The 19,967-nt window shown below is 40.3% G+C and overlaps 1 protein-coding gene across 2 annotated transcripts in view; it reads left to right on the top strand.

Annotated features, from left to right (window-relative positions):
- The first annotated feature begins 12,449 nt into the window (after positions 1 to 12,449).
- Pdss2 (decaprenyl diphosphate synthase subunit 2) overlaps positions 12,450 to 19,967 on the top strand; it is a 231,586-nt gene continuing 224,068 nt past the window's right edge. Inside the window, exon 1 of one of the 2 annotated variants that reach the window (XM_028769082.1) lies at positions 12,450 to 13,024. In XM_028769082.1, the coding sequence (XP_028624915.1) occupies positions 12,726 to 13,024 (299 nt within the window). In that variant the 5' untranslated portion in view covers positions 12,450 to 12,725. The remainder of the gene's footprint in view (positions 13,025 to 19,967) is intronic. The other variant, XM_028769083.1, reaches the window with a different exon arrangement.

The following is a 19,967-nucleotide window of genomic DNA, read 5'->3' as shown; positions in this document are numbered from 1 at the left end:
TTTTGTTTGTTTTGTTTTGTCATCTTGGAGCCAAGATCCAAAAGAGCCAAAATAAATCTTTAAAAAGAAAAACCCAAAACCTCAAACTAGGATAAATTTATATATATTGTTTATGTAAGTTATATATAATATATGTTAAATAATATATAATATACATATAATACATTGTATATTTGCTGGTCCAGCATGACCTTGGTGGGGACAGAATGACATGGTTCCTGCACCTGAGACAGGGCCAGTGGATGTAGCCCACCAAGAGTGATGATGGCTGCCATGGGCATAAGGCTTGTTTGTATACTAATGTACATATTTTCACGTTCCTCCGAGGAATGTCCTCCCTCCTTAATGACTCCATAATGATCTGAGACACCTTGAGTTGAAGAACCAAAGGTGTGGCTAATGTCTCAGCAAAATGGTAAATGTTGGGACCTTCAGGACAGCCCTTAAGGCTGTGGGAAAGAACTCTAAACGCATGACTTAGAAAATATACAATGTATAATTTCCCAACTATGCAAACTATAAAGATCCAATATGAATGATGGGGGCTTCAAGGAACTAAAGGAACAAAAGCAACTGCGCAGTGAGCCAACTTGTCAGAAAGATACTAAGGAAGGAGATAAAGAGATTTAGGGAGGGGTGGTAGCAGGAGATCCCATCCAGCTAAGTTTTTTGTTTGTTTGTTTATGCTTATAAATGCAGATAGATTCCTGAGTTCAAGATCAGCCTAGGGCAGACCAAAGTTAGGCTCAGGCCTGGTGAAATAGTAATTTCAGAACAGAGTCCCACCCAACTGTTCTTAACAAAGGCAGGCAGATCTCTGAATTCTTTTGCAATTTTAAAACATAATATGTGTTTGCTGTTTCCAAAGAATCAAAGGGCTGGGGTCAAGGGATACAGATTTGTAAGATAATCAAAAGGAAACCTTGAGTAAAACACTGAATTGATATGTAAAATAAAAGACTGGACCTGTCTGCTGGACCATCTCTGCAGGAGATGAGCTGTCCAGAGTATTTTTTAGAATAGCAAGAGAGAACTGTTTGAAGTACTGACACTCACATAGTCAAGCAGGACGTGTACAGAGAGTCTCTTAGAATAGCAGGGGTATGTACAGAGAGATAGTTTAGAATAGCAAGGATATGGACAGAGATATCTCCAGAGAAAAAGCAGAACATAGATGGAAGCAGACTGGAAAAGCTATATCACACAGAACACAGGTCAGCAGCTTGAATCCACAATTAGGCTAGTCTATATTTATTTAGAGAATTATATATTTTATATAGATCAAGAAACAAGAAACATCGTGAGAAGCCTAATTCAAAAGAGCTCTTAGGGCTAGAGAGATGGATCGGACAGTTAGGACCATTACTGCTCTTGCAGGAGACCAAGGTTTGATTCCTAGCACTTACCTGTAACTCCAGTTCTAGAGGATCCAGTGTCCTCTTCTGACATCCACAGGGTTCCTGCATAAATGTAGTACACATATATACATACACTCAGGCACACATCCATACATATAGATAAACAAAAACGTAAAAAGATGTCTTCAACAATGAATAATGTCTTAATTAGGGTTTTCCTGCTGTGAACAGACAGTCTGACCAAGGCAACTCTTATAAGGACAACATTGAATTAGGGCTGGCTTACAGGTTGAGGTTCAGTCCAGTATCATCAAGGTGGGAACATGGCAGCATCCAGGCAGGCATGGTGCAGGAGGAGCTGAGAATTCTACATCTTCATCTGAAGGCTGCTAGCAGAATACTGGCTTCCAGGCAGCTAGGGTGAGGGTCTTAAGCACACGTCCAAGTGACACACCTACTCCAACAAGGCCACACCTCCTAATAGTGCCACTCCTTGGGCCAAGCATATTCAAACCATCACAAATAACAACCTCTAAAAATAGGATTATAAAAGACTAGCATGGTAGATCATGCTTGCAATTCCAGTAACTCAGAAGACCAGACAGGAGAATTATGGTGAGCTCAATGCTAACCTGGGCTATATAGTGAGTTTTAGGTAAGCCTGGGCTAGAGTTAAACCTTGTCTCAATTTAAAAAAAAATTAAATTACAAATTATAAGCCCTCTGAATGGGAACAGCCTTAAAACAAAATTACTGTGACCTTCCACGGCATCGCAGTGTTCCAACTGTCTTCTGTGTGCATCTGTGTGCTTATGCTATGTGGGTAAATTGTATTATTTGTTCTGGAATTAAAAACAGCTGTCTTCCTAAAAGTATAAGAAATAAAAGAGCCTCATATTTCTTTTTGGTTTGAAGGTAAAAAGTCCTTCCCTTGAACAATGGAGGCCAAGGGGAGTTTGTATTAGATGCCTTCTCTACGCCAGCCGCTGAGCTAGGTTCCCTGTACTTATGAGCGCATGCTAATCTTAATAACTGACCATTGATGGTGCTTATAATTAGTATTCTTCCCATTCTACAAATGAGAAACTACAGTACTGGTAGTTCAGAGGATTTTTCAACTCGTCGTACTACTAGTTACTTGCAAAGCTGGAATTTAAGCACAGAGCATCTGGCTTCCATGTCTGACCTCTTAATCACCAAGCTCCGTCACTGTCCGTGGGAAGGACAGCTTTTGTAGTCAGTCTTTGTTTAGACTTTAGAGACCTAGTCTCTTTTATTCTTGGAAAAATAAAGCGACTTTAGTGCTTTGGGCACCAGCATACTCTTTTTATTTTGTTATGCACTTCAAACCGATTACTCCAACACAGTTCTACGAGCCCTGTAATGTTCAAACATATTTACTACAGATGTTTATTTATGGCATGATTTCAAAGAACAGAACACAGCAGAGTTCCTCTGGGTGATCTAAACAAGGACAATCTTAAGAAACAACTCTGATACTATAGTAGTTGACAGTGACGTCTCTCTCACGTGGGTTTCTGGGAATCATCAGCCTTACATGATTTGCCCTCATCACCTGATCTCCTTAAATGATCTTTGCAGCCCATCAAACTGATGTCTCTGCTCCCATATTCGCAATGCTAATAACAGTGCCCGCCCCGTGTCTCTCTTATGTGTGTACGCAGAGGCCACAAGGGGGCGCCAGATGCCCTGGAGGTGGAGTTGTAAGCCACCATGAGGGTGCTGGGAAGTGTACTGGGATTTTCTGCAAGAACAGCAAGTACTCTTAAATAAGCACCGAGCCATAGTTAGTTCTAAAATTAGAACGAATCTACATAGCAGTTCAACTGACTTATTTAACTGAGTTGGTCACTGAACTCATCAACAAAAGCTTGGCTGGCTTTTTCCATACATGTGTGAAAAGGGATTTCTTAGCATTAACTGATAGCACTGATTTGTTCGTTTGTTTGTTTGTTTGTTTGTGTAGCAATGATTAAAAGATTATCCAGCGTTAGAGGTAAAAGATGTGTTATAAGACAGAAGAAATCTGTTCATGTCCTTTAGGGGTATTCTAGGGCATCCATTGCTGAAATGATGTCATGACACTATAATTTGAATATATATACATTATATTACATATGTGATATATATGTGGTGCATATGTGTGTGTATTATGTCCTAACAACCTTTACCTCATATTATATTCTATAAAATAAAAATATATTAGAATTCACTAGAATTCTAGGAAATGGAGTTTTATGTACCTTTCTAAAAAAGAAAAAAGAAAAAAGTGAAGAAAAATAAAGAAAGGGGGGAAGGGGGAGGGAAGGGAAGGGAAGGGGGAAAGGGCAGGAAAGAGAAGAACAGTTAAAACCTATATCATTATTTTGAATGGTGGTCCCAATCTGCCTGCATATTAGAAATTCCTGGAGAGTATTTGAAAAATACTAATATTTGGACCTCAAGTTTTGATGTAGATGGTGTGGTTGACACATAAAACCCATCACACACACACGCACACACACACAAATTCAAGGTAGACTGCGAAGATGGGGATGGAGCGTCAGGACACAGCTCATCTCTGTATTATTCATTCAGCTGACTGCAGATACTGTGTGGTACCAACCAAAGCAGTACTGAACACTTGTGGGGCTGCGGCAATGCCTGAAGAACTATGCTGGGAGCATTTGATGATGGATGTCTGCAATGTCTATAGAGGGAGGTAGAGGCAGGAGAGTCGGGTGTTCAAGGCCATCCTTGACTGTATAGTACGATCAAGGACAGGTACATGAGAATCTGCCTCAAATAAACAGAGTGAAGAAATGCAGCCCAACTCGATACTCTCTGAAACCCTCTATGTAGGTTTCCGATCTCAACGAAGGCTAGCACCAAGACCAGTCAGGTCGAGAAGAGGAAAGGGAAGTCAGAGGGAGAAGAAAATGACCCAAGCAGCAGTCTACTAGCCTACTAATTTTGTTCAAAATCATTTCGGCACTTAAGAAGACCCAAGGGATCACCTACTTTTGTTTTTACAGTTGAGTACGTTTAAACTCAGAGGAGTTAAATGATAAGCCTGTAAGAGTGTAGTTATTCAGGACAGAGCTGTAGTACCCAGGTGGCTGGCCTTCTAGAATACTGTCTATGTTCAAGTGAAAACCTCAGCAGAAATCTTCCCAATCCAAGTTTCTAAAAGAAAATAGTCCCCTGGCAAGAGTCCTCGTAAAAGAAAAGGACCAACTTCTCCCAGTGAGCTAATCCTAGTGTGAAATTAACTAGCATCCCTGCTAGCCAGTTCCACTCTGCAGCCCTGTGGGGAGAGAAAGCACAAAAGAGAGAGTGGGTCTTGGCCCATTTCCTCCCGAAATACAGTAGTTCTAAGGTCAAACACTTCCACATGAGAAGGAAATGGCAAGAAAAGGCTGGTGCACATGAGCAATGAGCATGTGTGAAGGAAGAGCTGTGGATTTAAATGCTCTGCCCTTATCTGCAAGGAGAAAGTGCAGCCAGTAATCTAGGAAAAGACAAAAACGAGCCTTACCGCAATGAGATTCCTGGTGATGCTGGCATATCGGAATTCTTCAGAAGTCTGACAATAGCAAGTTTTGAGAAGATCTGATCAACAGAATCCCTCACAAATGGCAAATAAAGTAGAAACTGGAAAAGCTGCTTTGGAAGGCTGGTTGGAATAATTTTCTAAAGTCGACTATTCACATACCCAAGAAAGAGCAGATTCCATTGTAAACATAATCTTTTACCATATGCACCGGACACATACATGAACATGTCTTTTACCATATGCACTGGACACATACATGAATATGTCCAGCATGGCACTCTTCTAACAGAAAGAGTTTGGAAACACCTTAGGGAGATGACGGGGTGGACAAAGCCTGGGGAAGTCCCAGGATGGGGGTTTGGATTCTCGGAACCCAGGGAAAGTTTCAGGAAGGTGTGATGATGACACACATACCCAGAGCTCAGGAAGTGGAGGTGTGATTCCAGGGGCAAGCTGCCTAGCCCGAGAAGTCAAATTGTCAGGCTGTGGGTTCTGCTAGATTCTCTGCCACGTAAATAAACTGTACAGTGACCAAGGAAGACAGTCAACTTCAACTTCTGACTTCCACACACATGTATACACGTGTGCATGTGTGATCATACAAACATGTGCCCCACACATGAGAACATGGATATATACACATGCATGTACATCACACACACACTGTATATATATATATATATACAAATGCACACATATATTCACTTGCCAAAGAATATTTAGGTATATATATATATATACATATATTATATAAAATACTCTCTGATGAATGACTAGAGAAAGTGTGGTGTTGTCACACAATGGATGCTATAAAGCAGGGATAAAAAAATGAAATGTCACTGTATACATTTCTACAGGTGATTCTCAGCAAAATAATGTTCAGTAAATTAAAAAAGGTAAAAAATTGCCACTAGCACAGAACTTCCTTTTTAAGTTAAAAAATAATAAGCCAAATGATATATTTTGGGATATACACAGTATTATATAGTATTTTTAAGGAATGCTAGATAAAATGAAGGCAGGCTCAGGTGGAGAGGCAAAAGGACTGGAGTTGAGAACGTCTCTGTGGAGGGCCATAGTTAGCTTCTACATTTGATCTCCTGTCAGTAGCAGGTTCACGTCACTAAATGCTATGAAGTTTAATAGATAATAGCATTAGTTATTGTGGTGTAAGAAATCATTTCATTATTTATCAACCTAAAATTGTTACTTTTCGTAATTGAGACTGTCGTGAATCAGTGTACCCGCCATGGTTGGGTTTGTTTTGGGGTAACTTGTCTGCCATGACTTCAGGCCCCTGGAAGAGCTGGAAGATCTACTTCCAAGATGGCTCATTTATGTCACTGTTGCATGGGGGCTTATTCTTTACTGTCAGTCCCTCTCCCAAGAACTGTTTGTGCTGTGGCTTCCACCAGCAAAGGGTGTGGCTGTGTGCATGGGGGGGGAGGGAGGGAGAGAGGGAGGGAGGGAGAGAGAGAAAGAGAGAGAGAGAGAGAGAGAGAGAGAGAGGGAGGGAGGGAGGGAGGGAGGGAGGGAGGGAGGGAGGGAGAGAGAGAGAGAGAGAGAGAGAGAGAGAGAGAGAGAGAGAGAGCGACTACGGTGGAAAGGTGGAGGCTGCAATGTCTTCTTGTTTGAGACAGTGTCTCTCTACATACCCTGGCTCCTGGAACTCAGTATGTAGACCAGGCTAGCCTCAAACTCACAGAGATCTTTTTGTCTCTGCGTCCCAAGTGCAGATTAAGTGATTAAAGGTATGTGTCATCACACCTAGCTAAAAAACTTACATTGCAAGTAAAATACCATCTCTGTGGGATGTTACTGATCAGAAAGCCTGCCTTGGTCAATTCAGAAGGGTTGTGTAGGCGACTACCAGGAGGCAGAGACATTGGCACCATGCATGGGCCAGTGATAAAACTATGTCAAGAAACTTATTCATAGCTGAAATTGGAAAGTAAATGAATAAATATATAAAACACAATACGTTTTGAAAGTAACACAATTTAAGAGAGAGATGGGCTAGTTTTAGTTCTGACTCCTTCACTTTCATTTTTTTTTAATTTAGTCAAGTTATTTGTAAAATAGAGATGAAGACACTTAATTCTTTCTGCAAAAATTTGTTTAAGCATGCAGGCCACGGGACTTATACCTATATTCCTGGCACTTGTAAGGCAGAGGTAGGAATATCAGAAGTTTGACACCAGCCTGGGCTATTCGATGACATCTGTCTTTAAAACAATTATTTTTCTCAAAAAATATCTGCACATAAAACAGAATAGTAAAATGAATACCATTTGTCTAGAGCACAAAACCAAAAATGTCCTAGACTTCAGAGTACTTGTTTTATTTATTTTTTTCTTCCTGGAGTGTTTTTGTTGCTGCTGTTGTTTAAGCAAGAACTTGGGGCTCAGGCCAGCTCTAAGTTCACTCTGAAGCCTAGGCGGGCCTTGATCTTATGATCTTCTTGCTAGAGTCACTGGCCTAGGCTTCCTTTGTGCCCTAGGGTAAATTCTTGACACTGTTATTTTATTGCTATAGCCTTTAGAATGCATCAATTAAAAATGTTGACATTTTTCTTACAGACCTACACTGATTAATAACTACCTTGCAGTATTTGATATATCAAAAGCATATTCAAGGTTTTTTTTTTTTTGAGTTTTTAAGAGTCGGCTTGTCAACAAGTCCAAACAAGTGTAGCAATGGTTAGCTCTCTTTAAAATCTCATCTAGAAGAATCCCTTCACTCACTCTCTTCTTCTCTCCTTGTCTCTTTGTTGGAAAAAAAAATCATGTAGTTTGCTTGTAGTTCTTCCGTGGGCTGGATTTACTGGCTGGCTTTCTTGCCGTGGCTTCTTAATTGATCTACTTCTCTGAAATTGTTAAAGATTGGAAAGTAGAGAATTGTTGAGATCTAGAGTCAATGATTTTTGATAAAATATTGCTTAGGTGGAGTTGTGTCCTTCTGATGTCCCTCACTAGGATGTAGGTATTCATGGACCTCCCCTGTTGACAACAAGTTGGACAACTAGTTACAAAGGGTGTCTGCCATGCTCTCCCTGGACAGGGACTCTACCAGCCTCCCTCTCATTGATGAAATGTCTGAAGCTTGAATCAACAAATCTACAAAGAATTACAAAACACTGGTTCCTTAATTTTATCCTTTCTTTTTTATTCAATGGAATTATTTTTACCATCGAGGCAATTTGGTTACCCTACTAGTAAAGGCCCGTCTCCTGCTTTATACCCTCCCAAACCATCGTTTGCTGTGGCTGTTTCTGTGCTACCTGCTTCTCAGAACCATTACTCAACAGTACCTGTCTTCACTGTATACATTCGCAGATATTTGGGACACTCATAGATCTCATCTTCTGCCCTTCCACCATGAACCCCTGATCTCTGAGGTGAGGGATACATCTGTCTAACACATTTATTACACCCTGGAGGTATGAGGAGCCAAAGCCCCGAGATGGAAACCTGGACCAGGCAGAGGTGCAGGATGATTAATATGTGCTCTCTTCTTACCTCAGCTGGTGATTCTGAGGTCTGCTCTACGTGGCTCGAAGCCTCATTGCCCATGGTGGTGACTAATTCAAGAACACTCTCATACTGCCTTTCCTTGTTTCACTTTCCCTAGTTATCCTGAGATCATGGTCCAAAATCAACGACCTGAAGAGTAAGCCCTTGTCTCAGGTTCAGTTTTCAAGAGGGCGATCGAGCCAGGATAAAAGACCGCTGAGCAGAACACAGGGAAGGCAGGATAAACACTCAATTCTTTTACTCATTGATGGTATTCAGATCATTGCCCAAGTTGCATGTAGTTAAGAACGCATGAGCTCATGTGTGACCAATGAACTTCTTACTACTTTTTGATGGTCACACTGTCCCCTTCTCAACTCTTTTATGTTGATGTCATTGGATCTTTGTTCTGTCTCACTAGTCTCTTAGACTTAAATGGCTTCCTTGATTTCTGAGACTACAAGACATCCATTACATTTATTTTGGTGTGTGTGTAAGAGGGGGCACAATTTATTATTCTCCAGAGTACTTCCCTACTTTTTATAGAAAGCAATGTGTCAAAAATGCAACACAGCGCTAAAAATTCTTATACTATACAATTGATACACCAAGCAAAAGCTTTTGCTTTTTCAATAAATACATTTTTATTACAATATAAGAAACATTTCTGAAAAAAGTCATAAACTTACTACTGCTAACTCAACTTTAGTATTAAAGGGATGTTAGTTACTCTGAAATATCCACATTCCTAACAATTCTCTGCATATAACATATAGGATGAGAAAGTAATAGCGTCTATATGTCTATGAGGCATAAGAATGAAGCTAGACATTTTCCTGTAGCTCTGCTCTTCCAGGGAACATGAATAACGTATCTATGGATAACGTATGATGAAAACACCATTTTTTTAAGTCATTAGTAATTTCTTGGTATGATACGGCAACTTAGTACACAGGTATATCATTTGCTTCCGTGAATTTTCAAATTTTAGGAATTAGATTTTCCTTTCGTATTTCAAATTATTTAGAATACATAAAATGTAGATATGATTTGAAAACCAAATCTAGCCGGGCAGTGGTGGTGTACACCTTTAATCCCAGCACTTGGGAGGCAGAGGCAGGAGGATTTCTGAGTTCGAGGCCACCCTGGTCTACAGAGTGAGTTCCAGGACAGCCAAGGCTACACAGAGAAACCCTGTCTTGAAAGAAAAGAAAGGAAGAGAGAGAGAGAGAGAGAGAGAGAGAGAGAGAGAGAGAGAGAGGAAAACCAAATCTATATAGGCAAGGATTATAAAATAGTCACTAGTCTCCATCACTAGTCTCCATGCTGACGTCTGTTCCTTCCTGTTCAGAATATATACCAAAATACAGTCCTACTCTTACCTATTTCATGAAAAACGTGTTACACTACTCTGCACTTTGTATTTTTGAATTCGATGTACATCCTGAGAGATGTACAGAGGTGATCCTCTTTTTTTCCAGGTGTGTCTCAAGATGCAGCTACTTTAGTTCAATTAGTCCCCACTTTGAGGTTGTTTGGATTATCTTCTGTTAAAATAAACACAGCAATGAACAACCTTTTGCTTCAGTCACTTTGCATTTTGGATTGGGTTCCTAAAACTGATGTTTCTGGGTCATAATGCAAATGTATACACAATACTGTGATCTTCTAATTGCTGCATGCTATTCCGCATTCTTAGTGGCATTAGATGTCCTTACTCCTCATAGCCTGTCACTTGAAATTTGGACATCTCTTTAGCTATATATATGACTAAAGAACAAATATCATTTTAATCTTCTAAAACTGATTATCATTAGACACAATGCAACCTTTTAACTGTTAAGTATAAAGGAAAGTGCTGGTCATTTAAAGTAAATGGGAGCAGAAGTCCCATGAATAATCAAAAACTTGGCTAATAGACCAAGACCAGAGAATAATGCACTTGGCGTCTGTGGAGAAATTAAAGTACATGCTGTGCATAGTTATTAAAGCAAATGTGTGACAAGTTACTCTTAAGGTACCATGATCCTGAAGACACACCCTCAGGTGCACAATATATCACATTCAGTCTCTCTCTCTCTCTCTCTCTCTCTCTCTCTGGATTTTCCTGACTACTTTCTCCTTGGATAACCCAGAAGCTCAGGCCTTGGGACTTTTTAGAATGGTAAAATATTTTACCTTTTAGATTTATTTTCACATAGTAGCATACTTGGTAGCATACTTAGATTTTATTGTTAGGAATCTCTGTCTTACATAGAACCTCCCTTGTGGGGAGACTTTTAAAACAGAATTCACCTTTAATAAAATATTCTAAGTTTTATCTACACTAATATAGACATATATATACACACACATATATACTTACACACACACACACACACACACACACACACACACACACACACACAGAGGGTCTCACTATGGAGCCCTGGCTAGCCTAGAACTGGCTATGTAGGCCAGGCTGCCAGTGAATGTAGAGATCCTTCTGCCTCTGCCTCTGCCTCTGAGTACTGGTAAGCACCATCATTCCTGGCTCAAAAACAGAATCTTTAAATCCCAGGAGTCTGGCCCTCACAGGGAGTCTGCAGCTAAACCTTTTGTGGCTAAAATATCTTGTCTTGCAGTATGAACAATTTCTCTTTGTCTTTTTAGTTCATTTACATATCGTGAACTTAAAAAATAGCAACTATGAATTTTTTGAAAGCTCACGTGAATTTTAAAAACCATCCCTGAGTGTAGGTAACAAGTCGTTTATTGTTTTTACATTACTTATCTTAATGTTACTTTTTTCTTCCCAAGGGATTGAATTTAAGGTTTTGTATTTTTTTTCTTTTTCTTTTTGATAATTAACAAGGACTTTAACACTTGTTTTGTCTAATAAGAAAGGGCAAGACGCTAGACATGCTTGAGTAGGTACTACCCGAAGGGCAGAGCGGCCCTCATCTGTAATCCCAGGACTTGAGAGATGGATGAGGTCAAGAAGTTGGGTTCAGTTTGCTACATAGTAAGTTTCGGGCCACCGTGGCCTAGAAAAGAACATTCCATCTAGCACTGAAAGCATCTTCACACTGACAATTTTACTTTAGCAACGAGAAAGAATTTTTGGTAGCATATTACTTAATGTGGTGGTTAAGAGTATGTATTCAAATAACCAGATTGTTAGGTCGGGTACTTCGGGCTCCGAAGTAAAGCACTAGACTAGCATTACTGTATGAGGCCTGGCCTCTACCCCTAGTCCAAAGGAGAGGAGAAAAAGAGACCAAATTCTCTGGGTTCACATTCTTGCTTAATGTGACCATATCAACTTACAATTTGGCTGTGACTCATTCAGTTTTCCCACTAAAACCCAGGGAATAGTATTATCTTTAAAATGAAACAGGAGATTAAGTGAGCTAATATGTAAAAGGCACTCATGCCAGTGAATTTTCAATCCCGGAGCCAAGAAACGAGAATGGGGAGCAAGCAACGGTTCATTCCATTCTCACAACATCCTTATGCAGAAGGCAAAGCTTGTGTCTGGGTTTTTCACAGAAATCCTGGCACTTCGGCCAGGGAGCTGAGGGGAGCAGGGTTCAGCCCCACCGATCGACTTGCGCTCCAGCTCTGTGGGGGCCCGCAGCGGATACGTCGTCGTCCAGCTAGAGGGGTCGCCTCCCGCGTCCGCGGCACCCACCGAGGGCTTAAGGCGCACAGAAGTAAAAGGCTTCCTGACCAGCCTGCACCTCCGCCCCACGATCTCACTGCAGACTCACGACACAGATATTTATTTACATAGGCTTTACTCGGGCCTGGGCCGGGGAAAACGCTACAGAGACCCGGAGTCCGCCTAGATCCAGAGCTAGAGAGGTGCCAAAGGGCGGACACTCAAGTCCAAGGACAGACACTTCCTTCCATCCGTCCTCTCGCCTTCCGGTCTTCGCCGAGGCCCCGCCCCTTGGGGGGAGGTCTGAGCTGTGCCGTAAAGTAAGGCGCACACTATGCCGCCCATCATCCCGCCCCCATCTTTACGGCAGTCCGCATTTCATGCCTCCAATATGGCGTCCCCCATGTAGGCACTGGCTGTGGTTTCCACGGCAGGTGGCTAGTGTAGTTCTGAGCAGCAGCTGGGGTTACGCTAGACTGCGCTGCGGAAGCAGCAAAGTTTATTCCTGGTTACGGCTCCAGGAAAGCCACACTTCTCTGAGGGTTTGGAATCTCCGTTTCCTTTTAGATTCTGAAAGTTTCTCCTCAGCCCTTGTTTGTTTCCCGTGTCATTTCTGGACACCTTGCTCAGGTCCCTGACCCTCTCAGACTCAAACTATGAGCCTCCGGCAGCTGCTGTTGCGCTTGTCCGGTTATCTCGGGGCTTCTGGTCCCCCAAATCGCCAGTGGTGGTGCTTCCGATCCCTCGACACCATCTCCTCGGTAGGCTCCTGGCGTGGTCGGTCCTCCAGGTCTCCAGCCCATTGGAACCAAGTGGTGTCAGAGGCAGAGAAGATCGTGGGCTATCCCGCATCCTTCATGAGCCTCCGCTGCCTGCTGAGCGACGAGCTCAGCAACATCGCTATGCAGGTGCGGAAGCTGGTGGGGACTCAGCACCCTCTGCTTACCACTGCCAGGTGAGCCACCCCCTTCCCAATGACCCAGCGGACCCACTCCTCTTTTTTTTTTTTTTTTCTTTTTAAAAAGTTATTCTGGTTAGGACACTCATGCTAACTCTGGGTCTGGCCAGTTCTTTTATCCCTTCTTTCGTTTGATCGTTGAAGACATTCTTCGGTGTCCCTTTAACATTCTTCTACTTGGCTCAGCTAAGTGGATAAATGGTTTTCTTAAAAGAAAAACTTGAATGTTTTTGTACAGTTTCGCTTAACAGAGATGCAGATGCTTCGTGATTGGTGAAGACGTCAGAGATGTATATTTATTTAGTCACATTCAAGAAGTGGTATTTTAAAAATGGAATAGAGCCAGGCAGTGGTGGCGGGTGTCTTTAATCCCAACACTTGGAAGGCAAAGGCAGTCTGATGTCTGAGTTCGAGGCTAGCCTGGTCTACAGCACAAGTTAAATTGTTCACCTACAGAAAGATTAAGACAAGTGAGACAGACAGAATAGGCAGTTTTTAACAAATATCCAGGTATTGGACTATCCAGGGCGAAGTCAGTACTCAGGCTTTTACCATTTAATGCCAGACTAGTGGTAAACTTACCATTAGGGTTAAAAAAAATTACCACTTAAAAAACGACTCATACCTCATGTTTTGTATTATTTCAAGCACACAGAAAAGTTACTAGAATAAAAATAGTACAAAGAGGATTGAGGAGCTCTCTTTGGGTAAAGTACTTGTTGAACAAGTACGGCGACCTAGTTTAGATCCCCACAACCTTGTACAAAGGCTGGAGCTTTGTAATCCCAGCACTGAGGATGAAGAAACTGAAGATCCCTGTAGCTTGCTGGACATTTAGTCTAGCTAAACCAGCAGATTCCAGGCTAAACAAGAAACTCTCAAACTCAACAGTGAAAAAGCAAACAAGAGTTAGACAAAACGATGGCAGGTAGGCTTATGAATGTTCAAAACAATTAGCCCTAGGAGAAATGCAGATTTACATTACTATGAGATCTGTCACAAAGGTATGAGGAGGAATGAAATACAGATTTACAGTCGGACATCCTGGTGAAGAAACAGAAAAACTAGATTTGTCATGTATGTAAATCTTATGGCCAATCTGGAAGATGGAAATTTCTTATAAAATTAAATTGACTACAATTATATTATACGTCTTGTCATCATACTCATAAACATTTATCCTAAAGAAAAAAAAGCTTGTCTATATCAAAATCTATACAGGGATGTTTATAATATTGAAAAGTGGCTGTAAGTTTGCCAAAGTCTTGACAGCAAAGTGTTGATAATGAAAAGGAAGATCCTCAGCATGGGTATTTGTGTTAGACCAACCCAAACCTCATTTATTGGTCATTGGTTGATCAAACTGTGATACATACATAACCATAAAATTCTATTTGATGGAGCTGAAAAGATGTCTCCGTCATTAAATTGCCTACCGTGCAAGCTTGAGGGCCTGAGTTTAGATTCCAGGTACCAACAAAAAAACTGGGCACTGAGAAAGAGTGCAAGTAGATGCAGGTAGATTCTGTAACCTAAGTGTTGGTGTGCAGTATGGAGACAGGCTGTCCCTTTGAGCCCAGTGACCAGCCAGCCTACATAATTAGTGAATTCAATGAGAGACCTTGTCTCAAAATATAAGGTGGAGCAAGATAAGGAAGACACTTCCACCTCTTGCCTCGTGTATACACACCTATTACAACCTGTATTTGCCCTCGTCAATACAAACACAATTTGATTTAAAAAAAAAAAGGAAGAAGAAGAATATTGATATCACTGCATACAACTGAATGAATCCCACAGAGGTTATGCAAAGTAAAGAGTTTTAATCCTTCAAAAAATTAGGAGTTACCGTGTGAGAGCCAGGTGGTGGTGGCGCACGCCTGTAATCCCAGCACTTGGGAGGCAGAGGCAGGCGGATTTCTGAGTTCAAGGCCAGCCTGGTCTACAGAGTGAGTTCCAGGACAGCCAGGGCTATACAGAGAAACTCTGTCTCAAAAAACAACAAAACAAAAAAAAAACAAAAAAAAAACCCAAAAACAGAGTTACCATGTGACTCAGCCATTCTATCTCTAAATATATTTCCAAAAGAATTGAAAACAGTCTCAGATATTTATATATCTATGTTTCTAATATTTACAATAGGCAGAAGGTGGAAGCAGATCTTGTGCTCACCAGTGGGGAAATCTATCAATGAAGTGTGGTCTACGCATACATTGGAATGGTTTTCAACTGTAAAAAAAACAAAACAAAACAAAAAAACTGGCATGTTAACAACAGAGATGAATCTTGAAAATATATGGTAAATGAAGTGAGCAAGTCATTAAAATGCAAAACATCAACAAAAACACATACAGAGTGATTCTACTTACTTGAGCTTTCCAAGTAGTCAAACTCAGAGAAAAAGGGTAGAAACTGAAGAGCAGGCATGCTAGCACTTCTGAATTATAGACTTCATAATGGTGGTCAGGTTGAGCATTTCATCAGTGCATGTTAAGGCTTTTTTTTTTTTTTTTTTTTTTTTTTTGAGACAGGGTCTCACTGTAATTCTGACTGCCCTAGAACTCTTAGTGATCCTTTCCTGCCTTGCTTTCTGAATGCTGGGATTAAAGCTTACTAACACAAGTTTTTTAAGAATTCAGTTTTCAGTTTCATGTGTTTATATTATATATAATTCCATTTATACAATGTGATTTATTATTACTACTTTTCTATTATTATTTATTTATCTTCTTCAGTTTGACACAAGCTGAAGTCATCTGGAAAGAGAACTGTAGAGAGAATTTCTACCTGTCAATAAAAGAGTCGGGCAATGGCCAATGAGCTGAGACGGGAAATAGGAGATGGGACACTGGCAGGAAGAGAGGATTCTGGGAATAGTAAGAGATAAAAGAGAGACACGGGGAGAGATGGGAGAGATGAGCTGAGAGAGATGAAAAGGGAGACAGACCAAGGAGACAGACATAAACCAGCAGATAGATGAACTCAGAGAGACGCCAAGGAGACAGGAAGGAAGAAGTGGCCTGGGACTGAAGGAGAGGTAACTAACCAAGTGGTAGACAGAGAGTTTGAATGGGTTTGATCAGAGCTAGTCAGGGAATGAGCCAAAGCTATGGCCTATGCATGAAATAATAACTGGTCTCAGAGTTGTCATCCCAGGAACAGGACTGGGAAGGAAAAATGAATATAATATTTTTACAGAGAACCTCAGTTGAAAAAATACTTTATCAGGTTGGCTTGAAGGCAGACTGTGGCATATTTCCTTAATGATTAATGATGGATGTGGGATGGCCCAGCCTACTGGGAGGGCCAACACCGTGGGCTGGTGCTTCTTGGTTGTGTAAGAAAGAAGGCTGAGCAAACCATTGGCAAGAAGCCAGTAAGCATCTGCCTTCCATGGTCTCTGTATAAGCTCCTGCCTCCAGGTTCCTTCCTTGGCTTCCCTCAGTGTGATCATGACTGGGATATGTAAACAAAATGAACCATTTCCTCAGTAAGTTGCTTTTGGTCAGCATTCTGTCACAGCAATAGGAGCCAAACTGAGACCAGTAACATTTATATAATTTTTAAAATGTGGAAAACTGCAGAGCTGGAGAACAGAGAAGTGATTTCTAGTTAGGTGACAGTCTGGGAAGCAGGGAGGAGCAAAACCTATGAGGCAGTGTCCCTTGCTGATGGAAGTGTAGCGGCTTGTGATGATGATTCCATGAGTCTAGACAAGGGCTAAAGCTGCAGGAAACTGAATACGAGATTGAAAAACTGCTGGACTTGGAAATAGAATAAGGTTGACTTGTGGGTAGGATTTTAGAATTATGCTATAAGTAAAATTTTGTCACAGTGGAGCGAAGCTGGGTCCAAGGTCCAGAGAATTCTATCCTAGTTTTGCAATGTATCGTCTGTAATTATTTCAATATCTTAAAAAAAAAAACCTTAGAGATACATTGTAGACATTTTCATTCCCAATCTAGGGTTTCTACCCCACCTTGATCATTCAGTTCCTGGATAAAAGACACACAATTTTTATTATATACAATAAGCCTTAAATTACTAGAAAAATCTTTAAATGCCTCATTCTGTGAATCTCTGAGGTTTGAAGACCATCTATCTATTCAGAGCATATCTGAACAAGCAAATGTTGCCTGTTTCCAGCTTCTATTATCTGTGCAACCCAGGATGTATATTTCTGTGATAATACAGGCTAGTATCTGACGACACCATAAGCTTGACTGACTGAATGTTAACATGCATTACTAATTATCCTAAACAGTTTATAATAGTACCTATTAAAAGGAATGAGATTAAACCTTGTATTTTTAAATGAGTTGCATATGTACAATGCCCATCTGTGGTAGTTTGAATATACTTGGCCCAGGGAGTGGCACTATTTGGAGGTGTGGCCTTGTTGAAGGAAGTGTGTCACTGTGGGTGTGGACTTTAAGACCCTAGCTGCCTGGAACCCAGTTTTCTCTTAGTGACCTTCAGAAAATGTAGAACTCTCAGCTCCTCCTGCACCATGCCTGCCTGGATGCTGCCATGCTCCTGTCTTGATGATAATGGACTGAACCTCTGAACCTGTAAGCCAGCCCCAATTAAATGTTGTCCTTATAAGAGTCGTGTTGGTCATGGTGTCTGTTCACAGCAGTAAAACCCTAACTAAGACACTATCTAAGAGTAACAAAAGTAATCTTAAATTTTGTATCAATGTACAAAGATTTATAAAAATGAAAACCTTAAACCTGTATCAGTATACAAAAATCTGTATCAGTGTAAGAAAATATAACCTCAATTCTGTATCAAAGTATAAAGATCTCTATCAATGTAAGATTATGGCTATAAAATGCTTTTGTTCATGAGTAGATTTTAAAATTCATATTTGTCTAATTTCTTATAATATTACTATATCCCCCCTTTTTCTTTTCAACACCCTTCTCTTTACCTAAGAAAGAAGGATAGAGAAGAGGAAAGGAAAGCTAGAAATCCCTGAGTCTAAGTTCCCTATTTAGTCTCTTCCTCATCCAAAATGAAAACTATTTGTAAATTATCCCTTAAGATGACAACATAAGTATAATTTATAAAGTAACCAAAACCATCCACCCCATTTTAAGAGATTGGGACATCAGGCTTCTTATAATTGCTTCCTGTTTAATTGGGGCAAAGAATTCCTATTTGGGGGCCTAAAAGGAAATTGGAAAAATGGTTAAGTCAAAATAAAGCTAGCTGGCACCATTAGTTGCCCAGTCTTTATGTGTTGAGAAAGTTCAGGGCTTAACTGAAGTCCTAACTGGAACAATCTAAAAGGCTGGGTGAACCGAGGTCATTGGGGATTAGTAGTCTTTCCTGAAGCTGCTCTAGAAGCAGGTCTCTGGAAACAGCATCAGTTGAGACAAGACCAGGTAGGGAGCTGGAACAGCTGGTCATTTCAGCATCCCTGAGGGTGAATCTTGTCAGGGCTACTGCCTTCTTGGTGTTTTATTCTCTAGTATATAAACCTTACAACCCAATATCTAGTTCTATAAATGTATTTGAATGGAATGTGCAAGGTGCACAGATCAGTTAAGGATGAATTTTTCTCCTTGTTTGAGCAGATGAAAGACAGCTATATTTTTTATAAGTTAGTTTGATTAATAACCAAATTGTAATAAATCTTCATTCATGCCATATGAAAGGATGGCATGATGAATTTTAAGGACTCTATTCCCATCAAGATTCATTGGCTATGTATAGCTGAAGTTCTGGCTAGAGACATTTTTATGTCTTAGCCAGTTTCAGGTTTGTTCCCATGTAGAGAGATCGGAAAATTATGTTACCTGTCCTGTTCAGTCTTCTTGGTTTTTCCTTCCTGACTGCAGCCTAGATCTTCAGGGGGGTCTTCCTATCAAATCTGATCCTTATTACTTTGGAAAGAGTCTAAGGCCCTTTTTTTTTCCATTCCTGTTAACATAAATACAGAGCCCCTCTCCAAAAATACTATGTCCTTGGTACAGCAACCTGAAGTCATTTAAAGTATAGACTGATTCAGTTTTGTAGCTTCTTTTTTATTTAGGTCGGCTCTACTTTGACCTCTCTCATAGAGAATTTGTAACACAATTATAACCACCAAACTTATAACCACCTTTATTTTGATAATTAAAACTATATAAAGCAATTAAAACAATTATTATTATTTATTAAGATACCTCCATATAGAGTTGTTTCAATTGTGGCAAGCTAGCCACTGAGCAAGAAATGCCCTAACTATCTGCAGACAAACTACTGTCCAAAAAGGACAAATGGATGCAGGATAGTTTACTGCTAAGCATTGGCAAGACAGGGTAAGATAGTCAGTCCTTCATAATTCCTGCTTCACCTAGAGTCTGTCAGATGTTCTGGGCCAGAAGACCCAGATAGATGCTCCAGTGTGATAAGGAATATTGGAGACTGTCCAGGCAGTAAGCTATCTCTGTCATCTCTTTGATTTTTTGGAAGCTGTATTCCTATGCTTCCTGCATACCTAAATAATATTTATTCCTTCTCAAATCTCTGATGGTGTTGAAGACTAGATGGTTATAGTCTCACAATTAAACTTAAGTTGTTTAGCATTAAAGAAGGTGTTCTAGATCTAAAAAGATGGGTTTTGGATGTAATACAAGTTAAAATCAAAGATAATTGACGTGCAGAATTGTAAACTCATTAAGTTAGGATAGATGATTAAGTACTTTACCTAAATTGCCAAATAAATGGAATGGATTTTATAAATGTATATCATACCGTATAATTTTCGAGACTATTATAATTATATTCAATTTATATATGAAAGAAAAGGAACCTTTTATTGGACTAAAAAGGGGAATTGTTGAAGTTTGGTCTTTTGCTGTGTCTTGTAATGCTAAGTGTGGGGCCCCCAAGATGTGGTTACCCCAGAGATCAAGAGAGTCTGCATGTAGACACAAATCATCTATGTGAC

Source organism: Grammomys surdaster, unplaced genomic scaffold, assembly GCF_004785775.1.
Source record: "Grammomys surdaster isolate TR1022 unplaced genomic scaffold, NIH_TR_1.0 190, whole genome shotgun sequence".
Classification (NCBI taxonomy): Eukaryota; Metazoa; Chordata; class Mammalia; order Rodentia; family Muridae; genus Grammomys; species Grammomys surdaster.
This window is presented reverse-complemented; position numbering and strand designations above follow the sequence as displayed.